The following is a 24,302-nucleotide window of genomic DNA, read 5'->3' on the forward strand; positions in this document are numbered from 1 at the left end:
AATTCATCTGTCAAATTTCTTAATTAAAAATTAAACTTAAAGGCTTAAATAAGGATTTTTTTTTCATTATTTTAATTAGAAAAAGTTCTTTAATTTATTTTTCTCTTATATAAACGGGCATTTAAGGTCATACGCAACATAGTTTGCACTTTATTGGGTTCTTCCCTGGAGTTGAAGAGTTCCATTAAATGAAGGACCTGTGTGCAATATTTTTATTGTCTATATATGGATTTGTAAATCTCTTCTAAAACAATTTTGATAAAAAAAAATCTGGAATTCATGTTTTGTAATTTTTGTACATTTTTATTTGAATAATGCAAAATTTTTCAAACTTTAATATCTTTTCAAAATCCCTGGAAATGCATGCTGATTTTTTGTTTTAAAACATGTTATATGGTACATGTATTATAAGTTTAAATTTAGAATATCTTGAAAAATTATCAGTAGGTAAGGTATCTTGCGTATGTCCTTAAATGTAAAATGAAGGTATGTGTACCTTTATTCAATGAACTAGGGAACTCATGAAGTGTGCATATTTATATAATAGTGTTGTATTTTGCATGCACTATTCTTAAAAAGTAGTCAGGGTTTGACACATGGTGCACAAGCCGGAGGCTTTAGGTATAATGTACAGATAGTTTTAGAGAATAGTAGTTGAGTGATGGGGGCAATTGCAAGAAACTATTTTAGAAGAATTATTTTGTTTATTTTTCATCTTAAGTGTTAGCTGCAGAACTGTAGCTCTCTGAAAAAATATATATTGACAGACGGGAGAGCTACAGTGCCACCCATAGAAAAAACTGTATATTTATTGTGCACTTTTTGTGCGCTGTTTCTCGATTTATTTCTCAGTGTTTTTAAAACTGTCATCTCAAAATATTACTAAACGTGTGTTTCTAACATATTCTTTCACTGTTTCCACAATAAAACATTCCTTATAATTGTTTTTAACAGCTCTCCTGGCCCTGAAATTGAAATCATTGAAAATTTTGCCTATTTATACTGCCATTTTGGTCTTCACGAGAATTCGGTCCAACGCACTTAGTACAAGTGTAAACTACGAAAGTTATAGAGGAGTAAGGACTTTTTTGAAATGTAGCTTTTTTTTCAATTGAGGTAAGAATTTCGAAGAATTAATTCAGAACCGAGTGCACTTTTTTGTGTGCAATAAATATACAGTTTTTTCAATGGGTGCCACTGTAGCTCTCCGGTCTGTCAACATATATTTTTTCTGAGAGCTACAGTTCTGCAGCTACTTAAGTGTAAAATATTTGAAACTAAGTTTATATATATTATAGTACATTGATATTTATAACGGCGTCTGTGTTGTAATCGGTAGCGCGTCGGACTGACAATCTCGGGGTTGTACTCCCAGGCGTGGGCGCAGTCAGTTTTTCTTCAGAAAATGAAGTCGTGCACTATTTCGGCATAGTATGCTTATGCTATTTAAATCCTTAGAACACTATGCAAGAATAGTAGGGTATGGGTTATGTAGAGACAAACTGACAGGAAGCATAATAATTGACAATATGCATTTATGACAAGAAAATTGAAAATCTTCCTGAAAGAAGTTGAATAAATTTAAGCCACTTAAGTACCAATCTAGTTAAAATTAGATGTTAGATCCGCTCACATAGTCACTACAGTCAGTTTAGCGAGTATGCGTGCGGATCTAACATCTTATTTAAATTACACGTAGATTGCTGAGGTAAAAGTTTAATACATGTACCCAATATCATTCTGCTATATTTGCATCCGCGTGGGTATTAACAGTGAGCATTAACTAACTGTGGCCTGGACCTCTTATTTTATGTGTTATGGGGTGTCCAAAACAAGGTGCATGCTGACATTTAACAAAGAAGAAACTTGCAATGGCCTAAGGTGACTTGGCTATTATCAGTTGAATACATGTCAATGGTGCATGGTTATTATATGTACCAAAAAATAACAAGTAAAAGATCAGCAGAGTGCTTTTATTAAAGAAGTAACAGAACTAAGGAAAACTTGTTTTCTACTGGATGATATGAAACAATGAGTAGAGTACCACCGCAAATATTTCTGGATCCATGCCCTTTCATCATGTTTATTTTTGAACGGGTTCAATGAACTGTCAAAAATTCTTGATATGTTTCTAAGGTGTAGGTAGAAAGTTTTGAAATTAGTGAAAAGGTTGTTAAATATTTTTAATGCAAACTACCAGTAAATGTGCATAATGAAGATGGTTGAATTTTTTTCAACATTATTTTCTGTTCATTTGTCAGATCGGGTTCGTTATGTGTAAAATAATTTCCAGCTGTCATTGGAACAAAACAAGGCATGATGATCAGGATCATACAAAGAAAATTAAAAGTAAAAATTAGGTAAATTATTACAGTTTGTGCATCTAAATAAGTTTTAAAACTCTCTTAAGAATCTCAGAGTGACTGATACGACCCAATTTCATGTGATTTTTTAATTGGAAACTTATCAGTTTAGTGCAGCAAACAGGCAAAGATCTAACAACGTGAATGGATCTGATCATGTTGTAAAGCTTGACAAATGGCACTTATGCAATAAATTAACCTGAATGATCAGGAGGAAAATAAACAAAAAAAAGATTTGTTCTTTCTTAATTGCATTTTTTATTTTTCCCATTCAAAATTTACATACAAGGAATAAAAGAAGGTAATCTACATACAAGGGAAATTGCCTTTTTACTTAAAAAAAAAACAAAAAAAAAACCCTGAAAGTTATAGAGATAAAACCATTTTTGATTTTTTGATCTTTGATCATTGAAAAAATTAAACATTACCCCAAAATTGGTTAATTTTAAGAAATTTAAAAAAAAATGGTTTAGGAAACACATAACTTAAATGAAAATAAATAATTAATAGTAGTTAAACTGTTCAATAGTTTCTTTATTTGGTTTAAAACTGTTGTTTCTTTATCCCATGGGAGAATTTTTTTCTATTTTGTAATGAATATGGGATAAATCCCACATTTATAAAGAGATGGGAGATTATCTTCTATATACAAGTATATGGGAGATTTTGTCCCATTATAAAGCATTCATGGGATTTTCAAACTTCTATGGGAGAAAAAATCCCACAGAATACCTTTTTCTCCCACAGAATAATGGTGGGATATTGGTTAGGAGTAAAAATCCCACCATTATCCCATGGGATTTCTTTGTTTCAGGTGTAATATCTTTTTACCTAGAAGATAATCAGGTGTTAATTTTGGTTCATGTGTTAAGTTTTAAAAAATCCCATCAGATGACATAAATGGTTTCCACATATCTTTGGAAAAGTGGTTGGCGAAAGTCCGGACAAATGTCGTGTCCGGAGTTAAATGTCGCACTGTTAAAATCATTTCAGTTTAACCGATATTTTATTGCAAAGATAATGGGGAAAAAAAGACTTGGGATTTAGAATTTTTCTGAATTTCAAACGCTCGATATGCATAAATTTGGGGCGCTCTTGCATATGCACTTATAAAACGTGCATGTTCTGTACTTGCATGCGTGTACATTGTATGTATCCGTAAAACCTTAAGAGAGCTGATAAATGTGTTCTGATTTTCAGAAAAAATAATGGGAACCTATAAATAATTACATGTTTATCATTTTGTTCGCATACAATAACAAGTTTAGTAGAAAAAAATAATTTGTTCAAGGTTAGGTGTCTAATAAATTTGTAATATTCAAATACAGTTACGCATGTATGTCTCATTCTACATATTTTGGAGGCGCGTGTGAATGTGGGATTTTGTATTTCCATACGCTCGATATGCATAGATTTGGGGCGCTTTGTATATATACAGTTGTACATTTTAAGGGCGTCGACAAAAGAACGTATATTGGATTACATACATGTACATTTAAGTTTCAAAAGTTCCATTACTAGTAGGAATTAATTAAGGTTACATATTTTGAATTTTATTATGAATAAAACAGACAATTAACTCGATATCGAGAAATAAATTGTTTATAAAAATAACTATGCAACTTTCCTGTAATTCAGCGAATAAAATATTAAATAAAATACACTAGCGATTTAATCAAAGATATTATGAAACTAGAGCAGAGCTCGTTGCAAAGCAACGAGTAGGTCTTCCGTTGGAGCTGCGAACAGGAAGAAGTGACCTTGAGTCAAGGTCATGCCACATTCTAAGGTTATAAGCAATCTTGTAATGTCTCACCAGTAGAAAGACAGTTAAGGAATGTTGTTTCTCCGTTGATGACCTTGAACTCGTTCAAATGACCTTGCATCAAACCATGACACACTCTGGTTATAAGCAAACCCCATCTATGTGTTACCGACTCGACAAGTTAACACATGTTCTTTCAGACCATTCATCCAGTCAAAACATTCTTTCCTTAGTGACCCTAAATTTAATCAACATGGCCGTAGGAACCGAGGGGGGGGGGCGTGCCCCCCAATAATTTTGCCGATATATAGATTACTATAGTAGACATAGATACTATAGCTTGTGCCACCTCAATAAAAACGTCTGATAACCTTCTTTTTTTTCTTTTTTTTTTTTTTTTTGCTTGTCAAGGAATTTTTGGTAGCTGGTGACATTTTTTTTGCTTGTCAGGAAATTTATGGTAGTAGTGCCCCCTCAACTGTCAACTGAAAATATATGGCTGTGCCCCCCCCCCCAAAAAAAAACCCCTGATTTTGCTTCCTATGGGCCTGATCAAGGCAATGATACACTCTGTATGATATCAGCGATACCCTTTTGTGTGTTTCGGAATTGACAAGTTCACAGTTTGCATTTATTGCATGATAGTGAGGGAGACATGAAGATTTCTTCGCCCATAAAAAATCATATTCCCCGAGGGCAACATGAAGATTTCTTCGCCCATGAAAAATCATACTCCCCGAAGGCAACGCCCGAGAGAAATATGATTTTTCATTTGCGAAGAAATCTTTATGTCTCCCTCACTATTATGCAATAAATTGTTTATAATACCGAATTAACCAAAATGCAGGAATTACAAAGGAGATCCAATGAATAAAGCAAACATGCATTTGATGAGAACGATATGAAAGAGATGTAAGTTACAGGTACACCAATAGCCTCGTTTCATTAAAAAAAAATTCCTACGTGACAAGTTTGTGTGATCACACCAGTAACATTCAAACACCATTACATTTTTACACATTTAAATCGACACAATCAATCAACGATAATATGTTGACGGTGCGACCGTTGGGCGAGTGCATTGTTCACTTAATTTTAAGATCCGCCTCTTCAAACAGCACGAGACATTTGGAACGTCTAGACTGTGACGTCTCATGACGTATGTTAGCTGTATTTCCATAAACGAATTTTGAAAAATGCAAACATTTTAACAAAAAACGTTTATTTAAATCTACTATCTGTATGCAATTCCATTAATTAAGGTGATTTTTGGGGGTGAATTTTTAGTTGTTGTTACCGCGCGAACGAAGTTAGCAGCGTCGCTATAAACAATCTAACTCCTCACTCGTTTAATTGTGACGTCACAATCGTGAAACACGACGTTTTGTTGCAGGGCAAACATGATGGACACTTGACTTTCTCGGCCAATCAAATTCTATTTTACTAGTGATTTTTCACTTGTAAGCTAGTTTTCACAGAGGTATAATAAACGTTTTTTTAGACCATACATCGAAATAAATTATCATAATTTCTATAGTCGTAATTTATTAGGTTCAACTCACTGCTTTAAAGGATCATTGTAAATGTTTTATGCCCGATTTGGATACTGAACAACGTGTGATTTTTGAAACACTGATGCCCCCATATGGCATCTTATGGCAAAAGTTAAAAGTTTCTCAAATGCAAGTCAAACTCCATGGTCAAGATCAAAAGATAAAAAAAAAAATGTTATTATCCAAATAAAGGTCTTGAACAAAGAATATACTGTGAAATATATACTAGTATGAAAGCCACAGCAGCAACAGTTTAAAAGTTATGGCCAAGGTTAATTTCTTTAAAAGGTCAAACTCCAAGGTCAAGGGATCATAATTGTTTGTACCTGAGGGAAGGTCTTAATTGTTACAAGGAATACACATGTGGTATTAAAAAAGCCTTAGCACCAACTGTTCAAAAGTTAAAACCAAGGTTAAAGTTTTTCAAAAGTAGGTCATACTCAAAGGACAAGGTAAAATGGTCAAAATTAAAGGTATACAATGACAGGCCTTGTCACAAGAAAATTACCTATGTAATATAAAAGCCCTAGTACTAGTCATTCAAAAGTTATTGTCAAGGCTAAAGTTGTTTAAAAGTTGGTCAAACTCCAAGGTCAAGGTCAAATGGTCAAACATATTTATAACCAAGGAGGAGACTTATCACAAGGGATACAGATGTGAAGTATAAAAGCCATAGCACCAACTGTTCAAAAGTTTTGGCCAAGGTTATAGTTTGGTAAAATTTTGCGAAAGAGGATCAAACTCCAAGTTCAAGGTCAAGAGGTCAAATATGTTACTAGGAATACACATAAGAAATATGAAAGCAGTAGTTCCAACCAATCAAATTTTATGGGCAAAGTTAAAGTTTTTGCGGACAAAGAGGCTAACACAGTCTAACAGACAAATAGACAGGTGGACAGGACAAAAACTGTATGCCCCCCGGATCTTCGATTACAGTAGCATAATAAAATGTCGGCGTCTTTGGGTTTTCGCATTGGCCTTAAATCTGAAAATCCAAAGGATTACAAGGTGCATTACGATACGCTTTCACATCATGTTCTATAACCCAGAGCATATTGTCTGCATTGATAAATATTTAATTCAGTATTTAATTAGCTATGCATAATTATCTATGTTGTTTTAAAAAGGAAATATAAAAAAAAAAAATATTTGTTTTATATTTTTCGATGTAGAGATATACAGAAAATGTTTTCCAACTTTAAGTCCTATCGCAATGCACATTTAAAAAAAAAGTGTGTGTTGGAGGGGGGGGGGTCATTACATTTTTGCTGGGATTCGCCTATGTATGACCGTAGAGAAACAAAGAGTGGGGAGGGTGCAAGCAGCAACTAAATCAAAATTTACATATTAAAACTACAACAAAAGACTATTTTCAAAAGGTCTCCCCCCCCCCCCCCAATCCGTACAACGGACCTATGAGAAAAATACTGATCCTACATTCAGAGTCCCAGGGCACCAGGAAAGAGTTGCAAAAAGAGAGTATCGGTTTATTTCAGTCTATAAGTCGAATCAAAATATCTTTTCCTCAAGAGTCTTCTTTCTTTGAGTTCTTCCCAGTGATCGTGTGATTTATTTCATTTAATTTACGTTCTGTACTGGACTTGGAAAATGAGGACATCTTTAGGTTCCTGAGCTGGCCTTGAAGCCCGCAGAACAGATTTTCTGCTTTATGATAAATTCAAGTGATATGTAATACGGTATTAATTTTGTGTTGATTTTATTAATGTTAATTTCATCAAGAAATATGAAAAATTAATGTTTTAACTATACATAGTGAGGCATTTTTTGTGTGGAACGATTATTTTGGGGTTTTCACGATTTTTTCATATGGTACACATGATGAGTAAGTGCAATAAATATAATTTGTGGAAAAAATGTCCAACAAGCCCCGGGGTTGAATATCGGGGGGGGGGTCTGTCCACAAGTACCTGTTGTCAAGCCCGTAGAAAACAATTTCAGTTTTTTTTTGGGAAGGGGGGGGGGGCAAATAGAAATTTCCACAGGTACTTGTACTCGATTTTTTCCTATGGTACACATGATGAATAAGTGTAATAAATATAATTTGTGGAAAAAAATGTCCAACAAACATTGGGGTTGAATTTGGGGGGGGGGGGGGATCCTGTCCACAAGTACCTGTGGAAATTTCTTGATACATAAACAGAATTTAAAAGCATGTATTAGACATCTTTTGAAGGGGAGAAGGCACGACCGTAATTAAAAGTTATATAGAGACTAGGAAGGAATGAACTGTCATTAAATTTCGGTTAAGAACTATTACCTAAACTCTTCACTTTCACATTTTCAATTACAGATTCTTGTTTTTAAAAAGCTATACATGTACATTTATATGTATCTATTAGATGCATAAATTATGTTATTAATCATTTTATCTTAAAGGAAAAGTAAAAATCTCAATCAAACTTGTTCCGCATATTATGCCCTCTGATTCATTACTCAACAGATGCTTCATTTACATGTAAGAAGGGAAGACTGCAGACTGCAGGTGTGATAAATTCACAGCATGCAGCTCCAGCCTTAATTCCAACTTTGTTCCAAAATATTATTATTCAACGCGAAAAATTAGAATTAGCCGATAGAATATTTTGAATCACTTCGGAAATGCTGCCGTAACACCAGACTGAGTTCACAATATCGAGTGATTTTGATTGACAGGTGTAGCGCCGTTGTGCATGGATTTCGTGTAACTATACATGTACTGCAGATTGTGGTTGAAAATAATAAACAAACAGATCTAAAGAAAAGATATTGTATACTGTACATATATTTGTTAAGAACCAGTTCATTCATGAAACGAATTTATTCGTATTATGTGGGCCCATGATAGATTTGACAGGTTGATTTACTGGTAGAAATTCAATGGACCACAGTCATTTAGGGTATTCCGAATCACCCCGCATATTGCGACTCTCGGTAATTTACCTTACCGCTGTACCTCGCACGACACATGCACAGGTGTGACAACCAAACAGTCATTATTAGTAAGGTCTATACTTATTGCATACAACAAATAAAGAGGTAAACATAATGCGTTAACTAAAAGAATTAATTATTTTAATTCATTAACTTCCTATCCTTTTCGATGAAAATGCCCGTGTAGAAACGTATTTCTCATCGATGTCGTGGCGTTGTTGGTGGATGAAACATGGCATATAAGGTATCGATAGAACGGCAATTTTATAAGCTTTTGTGAGTATTATTTGTTTTTTATAACACCTCAAAAATATACTAGTTATGGCCGCATTTGTAGCCCCCTACAGTTTCGAACCACGTGTGTACATGCCCCTAGCCAAATAAATTGCACACGCTACAGGTATACTTGTTATATGTCAGATTATTATTTTTTTTATAACATTGTTTTCCTTAAATGCAAGGGGTATGAAAGTAATGATTTGACAAAGCAAGAGCTATAATAAGACTATCCCGGGTCCCGGTATACACTTGATCAGTGTTGATCAATGTTCATATGTACGAGTACACGTATGCAAATAATTCGATAGCTTTTGAAGATTTCAACATACATTTTTGTAACACACATATTTGTAATAACCACTTTATATACAAAACAAAATTTCATTCTCTTATATGGTAATATGGACGTCGTAATAGATCTGACTGAATGCTTGACATGCCTGTTTCAAAAACGTTTCCTAAGTTATCTTAAGATATGCCTAAGTTATAACGTTAGAAGTTCCTAAGATTTATCACAGCTGTATCGCGAAACAATCTTATCTAAAAAAAAAATTATAAGTCATTTCTTAAGTTGTAATAAAATAACATTCCCGCTCTATATACAACTCTCAGTATGGTATATATTTTTAGATTCAAAAAGGAAGGGTGCGAGGATTGGGGATTAATTGCCCCCACTTTTAAAGGATTTGGACACAAGTATGCTTAACTTTGCGAAGTGTGTTGCTAGATCTAAGCATTCACAGACACACCCTTTCAAGCCATCTTCCCTTCCGAGCACATGATATTTGTATTTTAATTTTTAAACATTGTTCTAGGTGTTATACATTTACTTTATTTTGTTCTTATAAGGTATCTACATGTAAATAAAATTTTAAAATGAATGCTTCGTAGCGAACACATGCGAGTTTATATTTTTCAAACAATCTTTGCCAATTACTACACTGCATGTACACGTTAGTTGTTTGTGCGGTGTAGAGCAACAATGTATTTCAACATCGAGGTGCCCGCGGCTCTCTGTGGCCACGTGTATGTAAACGAGGACTGGACTACAACACTTAAAGACACAAAGCGGCAGAGATGGATGAAACTGTTTGCTATATGACAAAGACTTGAATTATAGTACATGTATATTTGAAGGAATTTTTATTTATGTTAATGTTTATTTAATTCTATACATAATAAATGGACATTCACAAGAGTGATGGTAAAAATAATATGTGCGTAGCATGCGTAGTAATTACAATTATTTACCGAAGCCCCCATTCAATTACAATTGCAGATGAATTAAAATACAACAACACGGGATAGAGCAAAACTTTTTTGTTGTGAACAGACAAAAACAGCGATTAAAATTCAAAATGATTTTTATGCACCAGTGTTTGGAATTAAGATTATAAAAGATCGGTAAAGTAATCTTACTGATTCGATATAATTAAAAACATAACTTTCCAATAATTAATAGCTCTTTGTACAAAATTGACATTATACGCGATCACAAATACTAGCTTTGTTTATGGCCACAGGTGGCTACTACACTGGTGACCTCGATCAACAGCGTGGGATTCGCGCGTTGGGTTACATAACTAAACATCGAGCTGAACATGGAGACCGTAATATGCATACATCTAATGATCGTGAATTATTCAATGCATACAGTTTAAAATCACTTACAAAGTTTGTTGTAATAATAAACGTAGAAAGATAGATTTAATATTCTCCGCTTTTGAACACTATTAACCTAATTTAAAAAAGAAGAAAAGAAAGACTAGTTGTAATAAATAATTTAATAGTGAACCATAAACCACGTTTTAAACCTTATTAAAAAGAAAATTAACATTAAATACCGCAGGGTATATTATTGATAGCAAGTCTGTTTAAGTTATACACATGAAGAGGTCTGATTTCCTTGCCAAATGAAAAACGTTATCTGTTTACCTGGCCTGCTTTCTAATGCGTATTACGCAATACCCATGGTATACTCGAAAAAATCAACATTTTCATTAGATCAAAAAGGTGTAAAAGAACAATTTTGTTCCCAAGATCCAGATCGAAATATTTACCGTTTTTGAGTTATAAAGCAAAAACTTTTAAGGGCCCAAGATCCCTAATCATAGGGGCCAGCCCCTTTTAAATAGTATAATATGAAAGCCCTTGCAATTATGCACAACTTTTGTTCTACATGTCTTAACAAAATATTTCTAGTTTTCAAGATATAAAGGAAAATATGTCAAATTTTTTGCTGTTTTCCGCGTTCTAACTTTTGACCCCTCTCTAGCGCCATTTTTAATGCAAAAATCAAAAAACAAAAACCGATGTGCACAACTTCAATGCTTCCTCTTTTCAATTTCAAAGGGTTTTGTGCTCCAATTATAACCATTTCTGAGCCTTTGTCTGGAAATCGGAGGCATGCAAAATTCAATCAAAGGGGAATAACTCGTGAACAGAAGGTAATTTCCGATTGTATTACGGTATTCTGACAGTATTTTGTAAAGTCTAAAAGCTCTGAAAATTTGAACAAAATCTGTTTAAAAATGAGGAAGATATGAAGCGTCAAAGTTGGCGTCTAGGAAAAAAAAAAAAAGAATAATAAGAATAATCTTAATCATCACAATCAGTAGAAGGTCTTCCGTTGGAAACGGAAGACCTTAATAATCTGAAAAATTCAACATATTTATCCACTCATGACTTAGTTTACAAAATGAATTTGGAGTGGCTATTCTATGATTTGTTTTGTGTATGACTAGGTCGCTGGATCACACACGCCGATTGATCCCCGGTGACCTCCTTTGCCACGTGCTATCGAGGGAGGTGTTACATAATTGTAAACACACAAGGTGAATGTAAAAGGCGCACACTTAATGGCTGTGAATAGTCTATGCTTCAAAGTTATGTTTTATTTTCTCAGTATATTGTTTGTTTTTATATGGTAGGAAGAAAAGGTTATCTTTTTCCCCCTTTTTTTAGTAGACTGGTTTATTCGACTTTGAAAAAAATGAAATAAAACGAAAAGTTGTCAAAAAATAACTTGGAAATAAAGCACAAAACACTTCAAGAACCTTATTCTAAAGAATATTAGCATCTAATGTAGCCAGATTTATTATTTATAGTAAGTTTATTTTAGTTACACGCATGAAGAGCTCTCGTTTACTTGCTGAATGAAAACAGTTACCTGTATATTGGTCAAGCTTCTGGCGCATTTAAAACACAAGACTCGAACAAAATAACATTTTCATGAAATCAATAAGATGTTAAAGAACAACTTTTTTAACGACAGCCATTTCGAAATATTTACCGTTTTTGAGTTATAAAGCAAAAACTTTAAAGGGCTCAAGATCCCTAATTTGAGGGGCCAGCCCCTTTTTAGTGGTGTCAAATGAAAGGCCTTGACATTGTGCACAACTTTTATTCTACATGTCTTATCAAAATATTTTTAGTTTTAAAGATACAAAGGAAAATATGTCTAAATTTTCGCTCTTTTAGGCGTTCTAAATTTTGACCCCTAATTAGCGCCATTTTGAATACAGAAATCGAAAAACAAAAACCGATGTGCACAACTTCAATCCTTCTATTATCTAAATTCGGTAGAATTTCTGCTCCAGCTTTTGTAGTCTCGGAGCCTTTGTCTGGAAATGAAGCCTAATAAATTTTCATTTAAAGGGCAATAACTCAAAAGCGGAAGTGACTTTTTGAACTGTTTGACAGCATTCTGATAGAGTTTTGTAACGTCTATAAACTCTGCAAATTTGAGCAAAATCCGTTGAGAAATGAGCGAGATATGAGGTCTCAAAGTTGGCGTCTAGGAAAAAGAAGAAAAAAAAAAAGAACTAGAGCGAGCTCGTTGCAAAGCAACGAATAGGTCTTCCGTTGGAGCTGCGGAAGGAAGAAGTGACCTTGAGTCAAGGTCATGCCACATTCTAAAGTTATACATGTAAGCAATCTTGTAAGGGGAAGCAACTTACAATATTTCGCTAGGAAAAACTGTAAAGGAATATACGTGACCTTGAACATTCCAAATGCCTTGCGTCAAACCATGACACACTCTCGTCATAAAACCCAATCTGTGTGTTACCGACTTGAAAAGTTCACAGTGACACGTCATGTTCTTTTAGTCCATACATACAGTCAAAACATCTTATCCTTAGTGACCTTGAACTTGAGTCAAGGCCATGTCACACTCTGCATGAAACCAGCAATGTTTCACTAGTACAAATACGGTAGCGAAATTACAGTTTCTCTGTCAGTGACCTTGACTCGACCAAATGACCTTGCATCAAGGCCATAACACACACTGGTTAAAAGCAATCCCAGTCTGTGAGTTTCTGAATGGATAAGTTCAGCCATGTTTTTTCAGATCATACAGCGAGTCGGAATAATTTGTTAGGTTCAACATAATGATTAAAAAATTCATTGAGAATGTTTTATGCCCAGTTTGGATAAGTAGTAAAACGTGGAGATCGGTCCTTTGTATGAGACCGTATAAGGTCTCGTGTCGGGGTAAGTGCTAGCGTGAAAAGGATCTCTCATGCTATAAATTTTGAATTTACCGGGTGGCAGTAAATACTGACAACCGGTAAGTTCAATATTTACAACATGACAGATCCATGGCACTTGATTCTACCTCTGATTTCAAAAGATTTGCACTGTTCCTGATTTGTATTGTTTGAATGGTCTTTTAAGCTTGAATGCTGCACAGGTGCTTGTGGACAGGACCCCCCCCCCCCCCCCCCCCCAATATACACCCCGGGGTCCAAGAATATTTTTATTCGTCTTTTTCCATAAATTAATCTTCTAGTACACATTTACAATGTACTCCATATGAAAAATCCATAAAAATAACGTAGAATTCACGTTTTATTATAAAATCATACCCGCGGTATTATGAAATAGAGAAGGTAAGTCACTTCCATTTGTTAACACTGGACCCCTCTTGGATATCAGGCCTAAAATATCATATACATGTACCTACCACATGTCACCAAAATATGTTATTATATCTTGTTTCATCGTCGCAAGCCACGGGTTTTGTGTCCATTCTATTTCCACAAACCCGTGGCTGCCTCCTTCAAATTTCTCTCGTTCTCATGAATATTAATAACATACATTCAACCAATGGAATAACATCTGACGCTTCAAGTCAGAACCAATGAAAATGATCAGTCTATCTTGTATTTGGATGTAACCATAACCACGAGCTGTACATCAACTTCGGTTCCAATTTCCTTTCTTAACGAGTAACGCTATTCAGCGTTCTCACACAACGTCTACATTCGAAACCCTGTATTTTAATGTAAAACCTTGTAAGTATTTTAGAATATACGTTACTCACATCTGTTCTTCAGGATCTATCGTATTTTTTTTTCAATAAATCTGCCACGCTTTGCAAACATGATTTCATTATGGGCACCGCCATTTAAGCGTACCAAAAATTGCTACCAATGATTTCATTGGTCAGGGTAAATCTGGCGTCAATTAATAAATATTCAATGATTCAGTCGCGAGAACGAGAGAATTTGGTAGGAGGCAGCCACGGGTTTGTGGAAATAGAATGGACACAAAACCCGTGGCTTGCGACGATCATCTTGTTTCGGTAGATATTTTTTGTCTTTAATCGTGCTATTTAAACGGAAGACCATAAATAGTGTCTGTAGCTGTCACTATTTCGGTGTTTTTCAGAAACTTGATCGTAGAATTAGTCAAAGTCCACAACTGGACAATAAACTGATAAATAGGCTACAGTATATTATCTGTTCACAGAAACGACATATTGAAACTTGAAAAAAATAATCCAGAAGCAATTCATTTCATTGAAATTCTATCATGAATATTTTGTTTTAATCGATGGACTCGATAAATCAATAAACTGACCGAAGGAAAAACGTTGCACGTGCCGTAACATTCTGTACGTTTTTTTTTTATTTTACATTCTACTTGGATAATATATGCACATGTACATGTACATATATATTAAACAGAAACATAAATACCAAGCTCGTCGGCATTTAAAAAAAAGTTATAAAACATAATTTGATTTGATCTATTTTATTTCATTTAAACTCTATTAATTTGTTTTAAAAGTATGATTGATCTTTTTCCTTTTAACATACACTCAGGGTAAAAAAAAGTATATATTGACCCGCGTAACTTTCATGGTTATAGTTACATTTGAAAATGAAGAAATAATGAAATAATGAAACGTTGAAGGGACTGGTGTGTTGTATGGCTAGACAACGCCTTGCACATGCAGAGAAATTTACCACAGGTACTCTAGGACAGGTGTGGAACCCCTAGGGCATGCCGTTTCCTGCTCTTGCTCTGCTAATCCCTATACACAGGAAATGATCGCGACTAATACTTAATACACAAAGAAACAGAATATATTCAAGTAAACTTGGCATTGATTTTTTTTCTTGAGTATTATTGAGAATAATAAGTTTTAGTGATATACCCCCCCCCCCCCCCCCCCCCCCCCCCGTTTTAATTGTTTTGTGAAGTTCATCACCATGCACATTCCATCTTCTGTAATTGGAGAAATGTTTAAATTAAAAACCACTGTTTACAAAAGAAGTAAATATCGAGGGAAAAAATTGTTATATTTTATTGATATCTTTTATAACGTTCACGCGCCTACTCAATGCAAACGCTCAACATCGAATATTACAGCTTTCCGGTCATTCAACAATTTCAGGGAAATGCTTGCACATTAATACAGTAAAGTGAAATTATTTAAATGAATTATATTGTTCTAAATTTGGTAAAAAAAAAAACAACATGAACAGTATATAGATATATTTTCTTCCTCATAGGAATGCTGAAAACTGTTAATCGGAACTCGCACTGACTATTGTTTAGCACGTGTATGTAACATTGCAGTTCGCATATAATTTGAAAAGAGAAGTTATTAGAACTTATATTTCCGACATTAAAGTTTGTCACGTTAAACTCTCAAATGACTCAGCTTATAAATAGTTTTCTTGATACTATTTTAAAAAAGATGTCGCTTTAGTATTGATATATAACTTAACAAAATTAATAATAATAAATAAAATTTTAAAAAAAACGATTAAATATATTCTGCTTTACATTTTTTTTTTGTTCATTCATTATTTTCACCTTTTTCGAAATACAAGAAAATACTTTCATAAATATACATACACTGCGGGATTTTAATTTGTTTTTTTTTAAAGAGGGAATTATTCCTGTTCGGGGAGATAACTCCCGTTTGTTTACGATACTAGTTGATCGATGATTTAACCGCGGCGGGGACAGGTAAGTGATGAATTTCCCGCGGAGGGAACGCGGTTTACCAGTCTCACCTGGCCAAATCCAGCGTTGTGTTTATACCGCGACGGGGCGCGGGAAATACGGGATCCGCGTTGCATGTACTGTACATGTATAGTCAATCAGATTAGAAATACAGCGACTATCAGAATTTCGGGTCGTAAAAAAGATCTGATTTTGATTAGATTTCAGGTGTAGGCGAATGTGTGTGTACTGAGGGGTTAGTTAATTCATTCAAGATTTATGATATTGTTCGTTTGGACGAAGGCTTCATAAAAATATACACACTGCTTGTACAGGTACACATCAATGAATGTTCAGATTAATTCAAAAATCGGCGGACATTAATTTATTTTAGTTATCTAAAGGCAATGTTATTTCCAGAGACATATATATTTTCTGTTTTTTGTCTCGGATTTTTCTTTTTTGTGATTTACCGGTTTACAAAGGCCTGTGATTTAACAGCTGTTCATAAACGCTGTCAATTAATATATGATCAGAGAAAACGAGACATCTCCCGGTAATTCATTTCTTATGGAACATCTTAGTATTTACCTGTGTAATTACGATGTTACAAACCGTGACGATGACTGGCCAGAAGGACTACCCGTTATGAAAACAACTCATGATCAACTCAGCTGACCTATAATTGACTTTAATATATGCTGTAAATCAATAAAATCATTTCAGTTTAACTGATATTTTATTGCAAAGATAATGGGAAAAAAAGACTTGGGATTTAGAATTTTTCTGAATTTCAAACGCTCGATATGCATATATTTGGGGCGCTCTTGCATTATGCACTTATAAAACGTGCATGTTCTGTACTTGCATGCGTGTACATTGTATGTATCCGTAAAACCTTAAGAGAGCTGATAAATGTGTTCTGATTTTCAGAAAAAATAATGGGAACCTATAAATAATTACATGTTTTTCATTTTGTTCGCATACAATAACAAGTTTAGTAGAAAAAAATAATTTGTTCAAGGTTAGGTGTCTAATAAATTTGTAATATTCAAATACAGTTACACATGTATGTCTCATTCTACATATTTTGGAGGCGCGTGTGAATGTGGGATTTTGTATTTCCATACGCTCGATATGCATATATTTGGGGCGCTTTGTATATATACAGTTGTACATTTTAAGGGCGTCGACAAAAGAACGTATATTAGATTACATACATGTACATTTAAGTTTCAAAAGTTCCATTACTAGTAGGAATTAATTAAGGTTACATATTTTGAATTTTATTATGAATAAAACAGACAATTAACTCGATATCGAGAAATAAATTGTTTATAAAAATAACTATGCAACTTTCCTGTAATTCAGCGAAAAAATTATTAAATAAAATACATTAGCGATTTTATGAAAGATATTATGAAATAATCTGAAAAATTCAACATATTTATCCACTCATGACTTAGTTTACAAAATGAATTTGGAATGGCCATTCTATGATTTGTTTTTTGTATGACTAGGTCGCTGGATCACACACGCCGATCGATCCCCGGTGACCTCCTTTGCTACGCGCTATCGAGGGAGGTGTTACATAATTGCAAACACACAAGGTGAATGTAAAAGGCGCACACTTAATGGCTGTAAATAGTCTATGCTTCAAAGTTATGTTTTATTTTCTCAGTATATTGTTTGTTTTTATCTGATAAGAATAAAAGGTTATCTTTTTTCCCTTTTTTTTAGTAGACTGGTTTATTCGACTTTAAAAAAAATGAAATAAAACGAAAAGTTGTCAAAAAATAACTTGGAAATAAAGCACAAAACACTTCAAGAACCTTATTCTAAAGAATATTAGCATCTAATGTAGCCAGATTTATTATTTATAGTAAGTTTATTTTAGTTACACGCATGAAGAGCTCTCGTTTACTTGCTGAATGAAAACAGTTACCTGTAAATGGGTCAAGCTTCTGGCGCATTTAAAACACAAGACTCGAACAAAATAACATTTTCATGAAATCAATAAGATGTTAAAGAACAACTTTTTTAACGACAGCCATTTCGAAATATTTACCGTTTTTGAGTTATAAAGCAAAAACTTTAAAGGGCTCCAGATCCCTAATTTGAGGGGCCAGCCCCATTTTAGTGGTGTCAAATGAAAGGCCTTGAAATTGTGCACAACTTTTATTCTACATGTCTTATCAAAATATTTTTAGTTTTAAAGATACAAAGGAAAATATGTCTAAATTTTCGCTCTTTTAGGCGTTCTAAATTTTGACCCCTAATTAGCGCCATTTTGAATACAGAAATCGAAAAACAAAAACCGATGTGCACAACTTCAATCCTTCTATTATCTAAATTCGGTAGAATTTCTGCTCCAGCTTTTGTAGTCTCGGAGCCTTTGTCTGGAAATGAAGCCTAATAAATTTTCATTTAAAGGGCAATAACTCAAAAGCGGAAGTGACTTTTTGAACTGTTTGACAGCATTCTGATAGAGTTTTGTAACGTCTATAAACTCTGCAAATTTGAGCAAAATCCGTTGAGAAATGAGCGAGATATGAGGTCTCAAAGTTGGCGTCTAGGAAAAAGAAGAAAAAAAAAAAGAATAATAATCTTAACCATCAGAATCAGTAGAAGGTCTTCCGTTGGAAACGGAAGACCTTAATAATAATCTTAACCATCAGAATCAGTAGAAGGTCTTCCGTTGGAAACGGAAGACCTTAATAACGTTTAGAGAAAGACAGAATAGAGAAAGCAAAATTACATTAATGCAAATTAATGCCCCCGGTTATACTAAGTTACTTTTACCATGTATGCCACCAGTAAGTTTTCATAGATCATGCTGTTCAAAAAAGCTTAGGCATTAGTAGGATGTCGGCTTTCGTTTGTTTGTGTGTCTGTTAACTTTTTTTTTAAGTACTACCAATTCATCAGTTTTTGTCATATTTAAATAAAACTTTTTATATAACAGGCAACATCAATTCTGTATATCAGTTTTTGAAAACTGTTGCCATGGTTACTCTATCAAAACATTATTTTGAAATTCCTTCAAAATGTTCCTACAGTTTTGGACCAATTTTGGTACATTTGTAGAGTAATTAAGATACATAATCCTTTTTAATTTTTTAGCTTAAAAAATTATTGGTTATTTCAACTTTTTGTGCTGCAGTGGTTAAGTTTTGGGAATTAACCAATTGATTAATGAAGGTTAGGAAGTCTAACATGCATTCGTGTTTTTGGTCGCATTGCGCCTTCGCGCAGCTTCCTCCATGGTTAAATTTTCAAATGTGGAGAACCCTGCATGTACATGTTATACCTATCCCATATCATCAGTCCTTGTCAAAATAATTGCAAAATAGATCACATGTAGATTAGAGCCCCTGCTACACTCATTTTAACATCTAAAGTTGGATTCACATGTATATTATAATGCGCCATCCAAACGTATCTATTGTAAATGGTGGGACTGAATTAGATGGTGGCAGGAAAAAAAGTCTTCAATTTTGTCCTCAAGATGAATATGTTAATTCACCATTAAACTATTAACTGATCAAACAGGATTCATTCATTTTGTCCATTCAACAATGCAATTGTTAAGAAAAATTGATTTGATCAAAGAATTCCCACAATAAATTTATACAGCATCTATATCATTCTACTTTGACTTCTTTTATACATGCTGGATAAACTGAGATAGACAACTTCATGTTTTGTTTGTTTTTATTAAGTTCCAGCATACTGTACATATTTAGGTTGAACTTTGGCGACCTTCCTGAACTCCTCTGCCAATGTTTTTGGACATTTCATCTTGCACCAACTGATTGGTTCCAAGGTGGCCCCTGTTTGTAATTACAAAAAATATAAAAATTACTTCAACTGAACAAATTACTTCAAAACTTAAATTACGTACAACACTATTGATAACAATTTTGCAGATATACAATCAATCTAATTAAAATCAGACTTTTTAGATCTGCACCTTATACACTCTGCGTAATGTCAGATCTTCTTATGCAGAGTGTATACGGCACGGATCTAAGAAGTCTGATTTTAATTAGATTGATATACAACGTACCTGCTTCGCTTGTTGCCATAACAACCCCTAATTCATTTTCTGCTGTGCTGAGTAGGTAAGAATGGGCATCTCCTAATGAAAGCTACTACACATTAAGAAATTATTTCTTAGAAAGTAACAGATATCCTTACTTTATACATGTAAAATGTTTATTGATAAAATTCAAATTGTGATTCAAAGGGATACAACTCTTGCAACAACTATATCTCCAGGTCTGAAACATTTGTACATTTCCACCTACAATGTAAATATTCTGCATTATTGACATATCATATAATAATTTTTAGAATATCATGACTTAAAATATATAAAAAGTTGAATGTCATCAAAATGATACACATATACCTTATCTTTTCCTGTTGCACGAACATCCTCTTTCCTTAATACATGCAACAAAAAAGAAGTTTGATTATATTTACTGTGTACAGAGATTCTTCTGACTCAAAGTTTGATATTTTAGGTCATTTAAAATTCCCTTCTTCCTACCTAATTTGTCCCCTGAATGGCTCCTTTAATGGAATTTTTCCCACACTGAGAATCATACACTTACAGAATCTAGGGTTGACATTTGTTATCTGAAATAGTCAAAAGAAGCTACATACATCTATATGTGTGCTACACTAGACGGATAAAAGCAGTATCCTGCAACAGACACAGTTTGATGCATAATGCTGCACACTTTGTTTTATTTGAAATATAAAGATTTAAAATGCATACCCTTGTTGTAACAATGGCATCTAATGAGGGAACAATATTCTGTTCTTCTTGTGTTTTCACTTGAATAAGTGACTGAAATTCATGACAAGAATTAACACATACTGTCCTTGCCAATATTTATATAAAAATACTGGAAATTCCCATCTCATTTCTTTTATTTGTTAGATAATAATTTGTTTTACTTAAAATACTACATTTCAAAAAATGCTGCAGCATATAATACACGTGACTGTGAATGAAAAGTGAACGTAAGTTAGTGATTTCCTTAGGAATGCCAATAGAGGAGTGGATTTCTAAGGCCATTAACCATGCAGTTTGTGCGTACAACCCTATTATATCATTTCAAAGTAGAATATACCTTTCCATCCTCATTTTGAGAAGTCTGTAGATAGCCAGCTAGACTAGAGTAGATATAGCCATTCCTGGAGTAAGTACCACTGCCTCCCTCACAAGTCTCCTCTAAACGACAAATCCTCTGACCTTGAAAATCATCAATGGAAAATACTCATTACAATAATCTAATAAGGTCAATGTAGTAAGACACCTTAATCAGATTATCCAAATTTGAGAGATTGCTAACATAGCATAACTGTATTTTGCATAATAGGACATTATATTAAATTATCAAAAGTCTTGAAATAGTTTATATTTTTTAATATACATCACATACATTTTAACTACTGTAAACATACTTTATTCCACGGGGTCATAATTCCACAGAATCACAATTTCAGATATATCCGCGAGTAGAAAATTAGGTGGATTTTTTGGATTGTTGTCGTATGTCCTTAATTGATTAATAAATCATAAGCAGGGTTATCCCTAAGAATTGAAATTGAATGGGACATTTAAAAAGTAGAAGGGGATCTGGGGTTCCTCCCCTGATGGGGAGTTAAGGAGGAATACCAAAATAAGTGGGGAATTACATCATTATAGGTGGGGAAATTCCCTGGCCCCAGGGTCTTAGGGACAACCCTACTTAAGTATGCTGTGACAAACTGAATTGAAAAATGTGAAGCATACTTAGCAGAAATTAATCCCAAGAGGAAAAAAGTATGTCTACAGTATTCTAATGAATTTCAGTGGCCAAGTTTACCAGTGAATGAAGACAAAAATTTCACAAATGATTTTTTATGCCCCCGTAATCGAAGATTCGGGGGCATATAGTTTTTGCCCTGAACGTCCGTCTGTCTGTCTGTTTGTCCGCAAACGCTTTAACCTTGCCCATAACTTTTGATTGGTTGGAGCTATGGCTTTTATATTTCACATGTGTATTCCTTGTGACAAGAACTTTCTTTGGGAACCATAAAAATTGACCTTTTGACCTTGACCTTGGAGTTTGACCCACTTTTGCATTTTTTTTTCAGACTTTAACCTTGGCCATAACTTTTGAATAGTGGGTGCTAGGGCTTTCAATCTTCACATGTGTATACCTTGTGACAAGACCTTCCTTCAGATACCAACAACTTTGACCCTTTGACCTTGACCTTGGAGTTTGACCTACTTTTTAAAAAACGCTAACCTTGGCCATAACTTTTGAGCCGTTGGTGGTAGGGCTTTCATACTTCAGGTGTGTATACCTTGTGATGAGACTTTCCTTTGGATACCATAAAACTTTGACTCTTTGACCTTGACCTTGGAGTGTGATCCTGTTTTGAAAAACTTTAACCTTGGCCATAACTTTTGAACACTTAGTGCTAGGGCTTTCATCCTTCAAACATGTAATCCTTGTGACAAGGTCTTTCGTTGGATACCAACAACTTTGATCATTTGACCTTGACCTTGGAGTTTGACCTACCTTTGCAAAACTTAAACCTTGGCCATAACTTTTAAATGGTTGGTGCTAGGGCTTTGATACCTCACATATGTAATCTTTGTAACAAGACCTTTCTTTGGATACCAACAACTTTGACCCTTTCACCTTGGAGTTTGGTCATAACTTTTGAATGGTTGGTGCCAGGGCTGTCATATTTTACATGTATATTTCTTGTTAGAACACCTTTCATTGGGCACCACTAATTTTGACCATTTGAACTTGACCTTGATGTTTGACTTACTTTTGAAAAACTTTAACCTTTTTCCATATCTATTCAATGGTTTCTGCTAGGGTTTTCATATTTCAAAGGTATACTCCTCGAGACAAGACCTTACTTTCGGTACCAACATATTTGATTTGCATTTGAGAAAGTTTAACCTTTGATATGAGTTGCCATACGGGGGCATCAGTGTTTCACAGACACATCTTGTTTATAATTGCAAATACATGACTCTCTCATCCTCATGCTTCATTTTTTGGGTTCTAGCATTAGCGACCTGCAATAGATTGTTGTGTCAAATTAAGAATTGGGCAAAATTTTGCCTCACTTCATTTTAATATCTTCAAAAGAATGTTTCAGCTAGACAACCTGTTCAGTGAGTGGTCTGATTTACATGCGTTCACAAGATCTTAAATGGGGTAGTCTAAACATTTTTGATATTGCATGAAACTTTTCAAGCAAGCAGATACATATAGAGATCTACCCGTCTATACTACAGTATAGGGGTGGACTTATATAAATACAGTAAAATTTGTTTAGTATGAACACTGATATTGTGAATTCATGGATATAGCGAAGTTTTCTTGGATCCCCAGCTAAATAAATTTTACGAATTCCTTATACAGATATAGCAAATTACAGATATAGCAAAGTAATTTCACATATCCCAGTAACTTCGTTATAATTGAGTTTTACTGTACTTATCTTGTCATTTACAGAAATTTACTAATAATACATAGGGAGTGCCTTTGGAGGTGACAACATAAAGATCATCAATTGGCAAATATTTTAACTGTGACAAGCCTCTTTGCCAGTAGCAGACAAATGAGAAGTGAGATATTTTAAAAATAGTATGAAAGAAGTGATAATATATTCATTTAGACAAAAGTACTGAGATGACATACCTGTCAATTTTAATCGGGCACGAAAAACAATAAACACGACAGTCTTGAACAGAACCGTGAGAATGTCAATATACATGTAAAAAATAACCTCTTTCATACTTATGGGATTAAAAATCGGTGAGTAAACCTTTGTGAAATGATTTGTACTTCCTGAATTTTTCGTGTTTATGAAAGACTTCTAAAATCAACGAGATCAAAAAATTGTCAGTACCTGGAACACAGATTGTGGGCGCAGCCATCTTTTTTGTTATAAATGAACTCGTCCGCTCAAAGGGGGTCGTTTACATAACACCAAATTCATTTATGGAATGATGCTTCGAACTTTTCAGAGGAAATGATGAATTTAATGCAAGCATATTGCTAAATTAAAAAATATTAAAGAAGTTCAATTCTATATGGGGTTTTCCCCTAATTATTGAATTTTTTTAAGTGTATAGAAATT

At 34.0% G+C, this 24,302-nt stretch overlaps 1 protein-coding gene across 1 annotated transcript; it reads right to left on the reverse strand.

Annotated features, from left to right (window-relative positions):
* Positions 1–19,829: 19,829 nt before the first annotated feature.
* Positions 19,830–24,100, reverse strand: LOC133181184 (exosome complex component CSL4-like). Its single transcript, XM_061315722.1, has 8 exons — positions 24,072–24,100; positions 21,278–21,399; positions 20,920–20,991; positions 20,689–20,777; positions 20,548–20,581; positions 20,389–20,439; positions 20,203–20,284; positions 19,830–19,966 (listed from the first exon to the last, which is right to left on the reverse strand). The coding sequence occupies exons 1-8, from the start codon at positions 24,097–24,099 to the stop codon at positions 19,851–19,853; spliced, it is 594 nt and encodes a 197-aa protein (XP_061171706.1). The 5' UTR covers position 24,100; the 3' UTR covers positions 19,830–19,850.
* Positions 24,101–24,302: the final 202 nt, after the last annotated feature.

This window comes from Saccostrea echinata, unplaced genomic scaffold (genome assembly GCF_033153115.1).
Source record: "Saccostrea echinata isolate AGI-Se365-2 ecotype Australia unplaced genomic scaffold, CSIRO_AGI_Sech_v1 ptg000008l, whole genome shotgun sequence".
Taxonomy (NCBI): domain Eukaryota; kingdom Metazoa; phylum Mollusca; class Bivalvia; order Ostreida; family Ostreidae; genus Saccostrea; species Saccostrea echinata.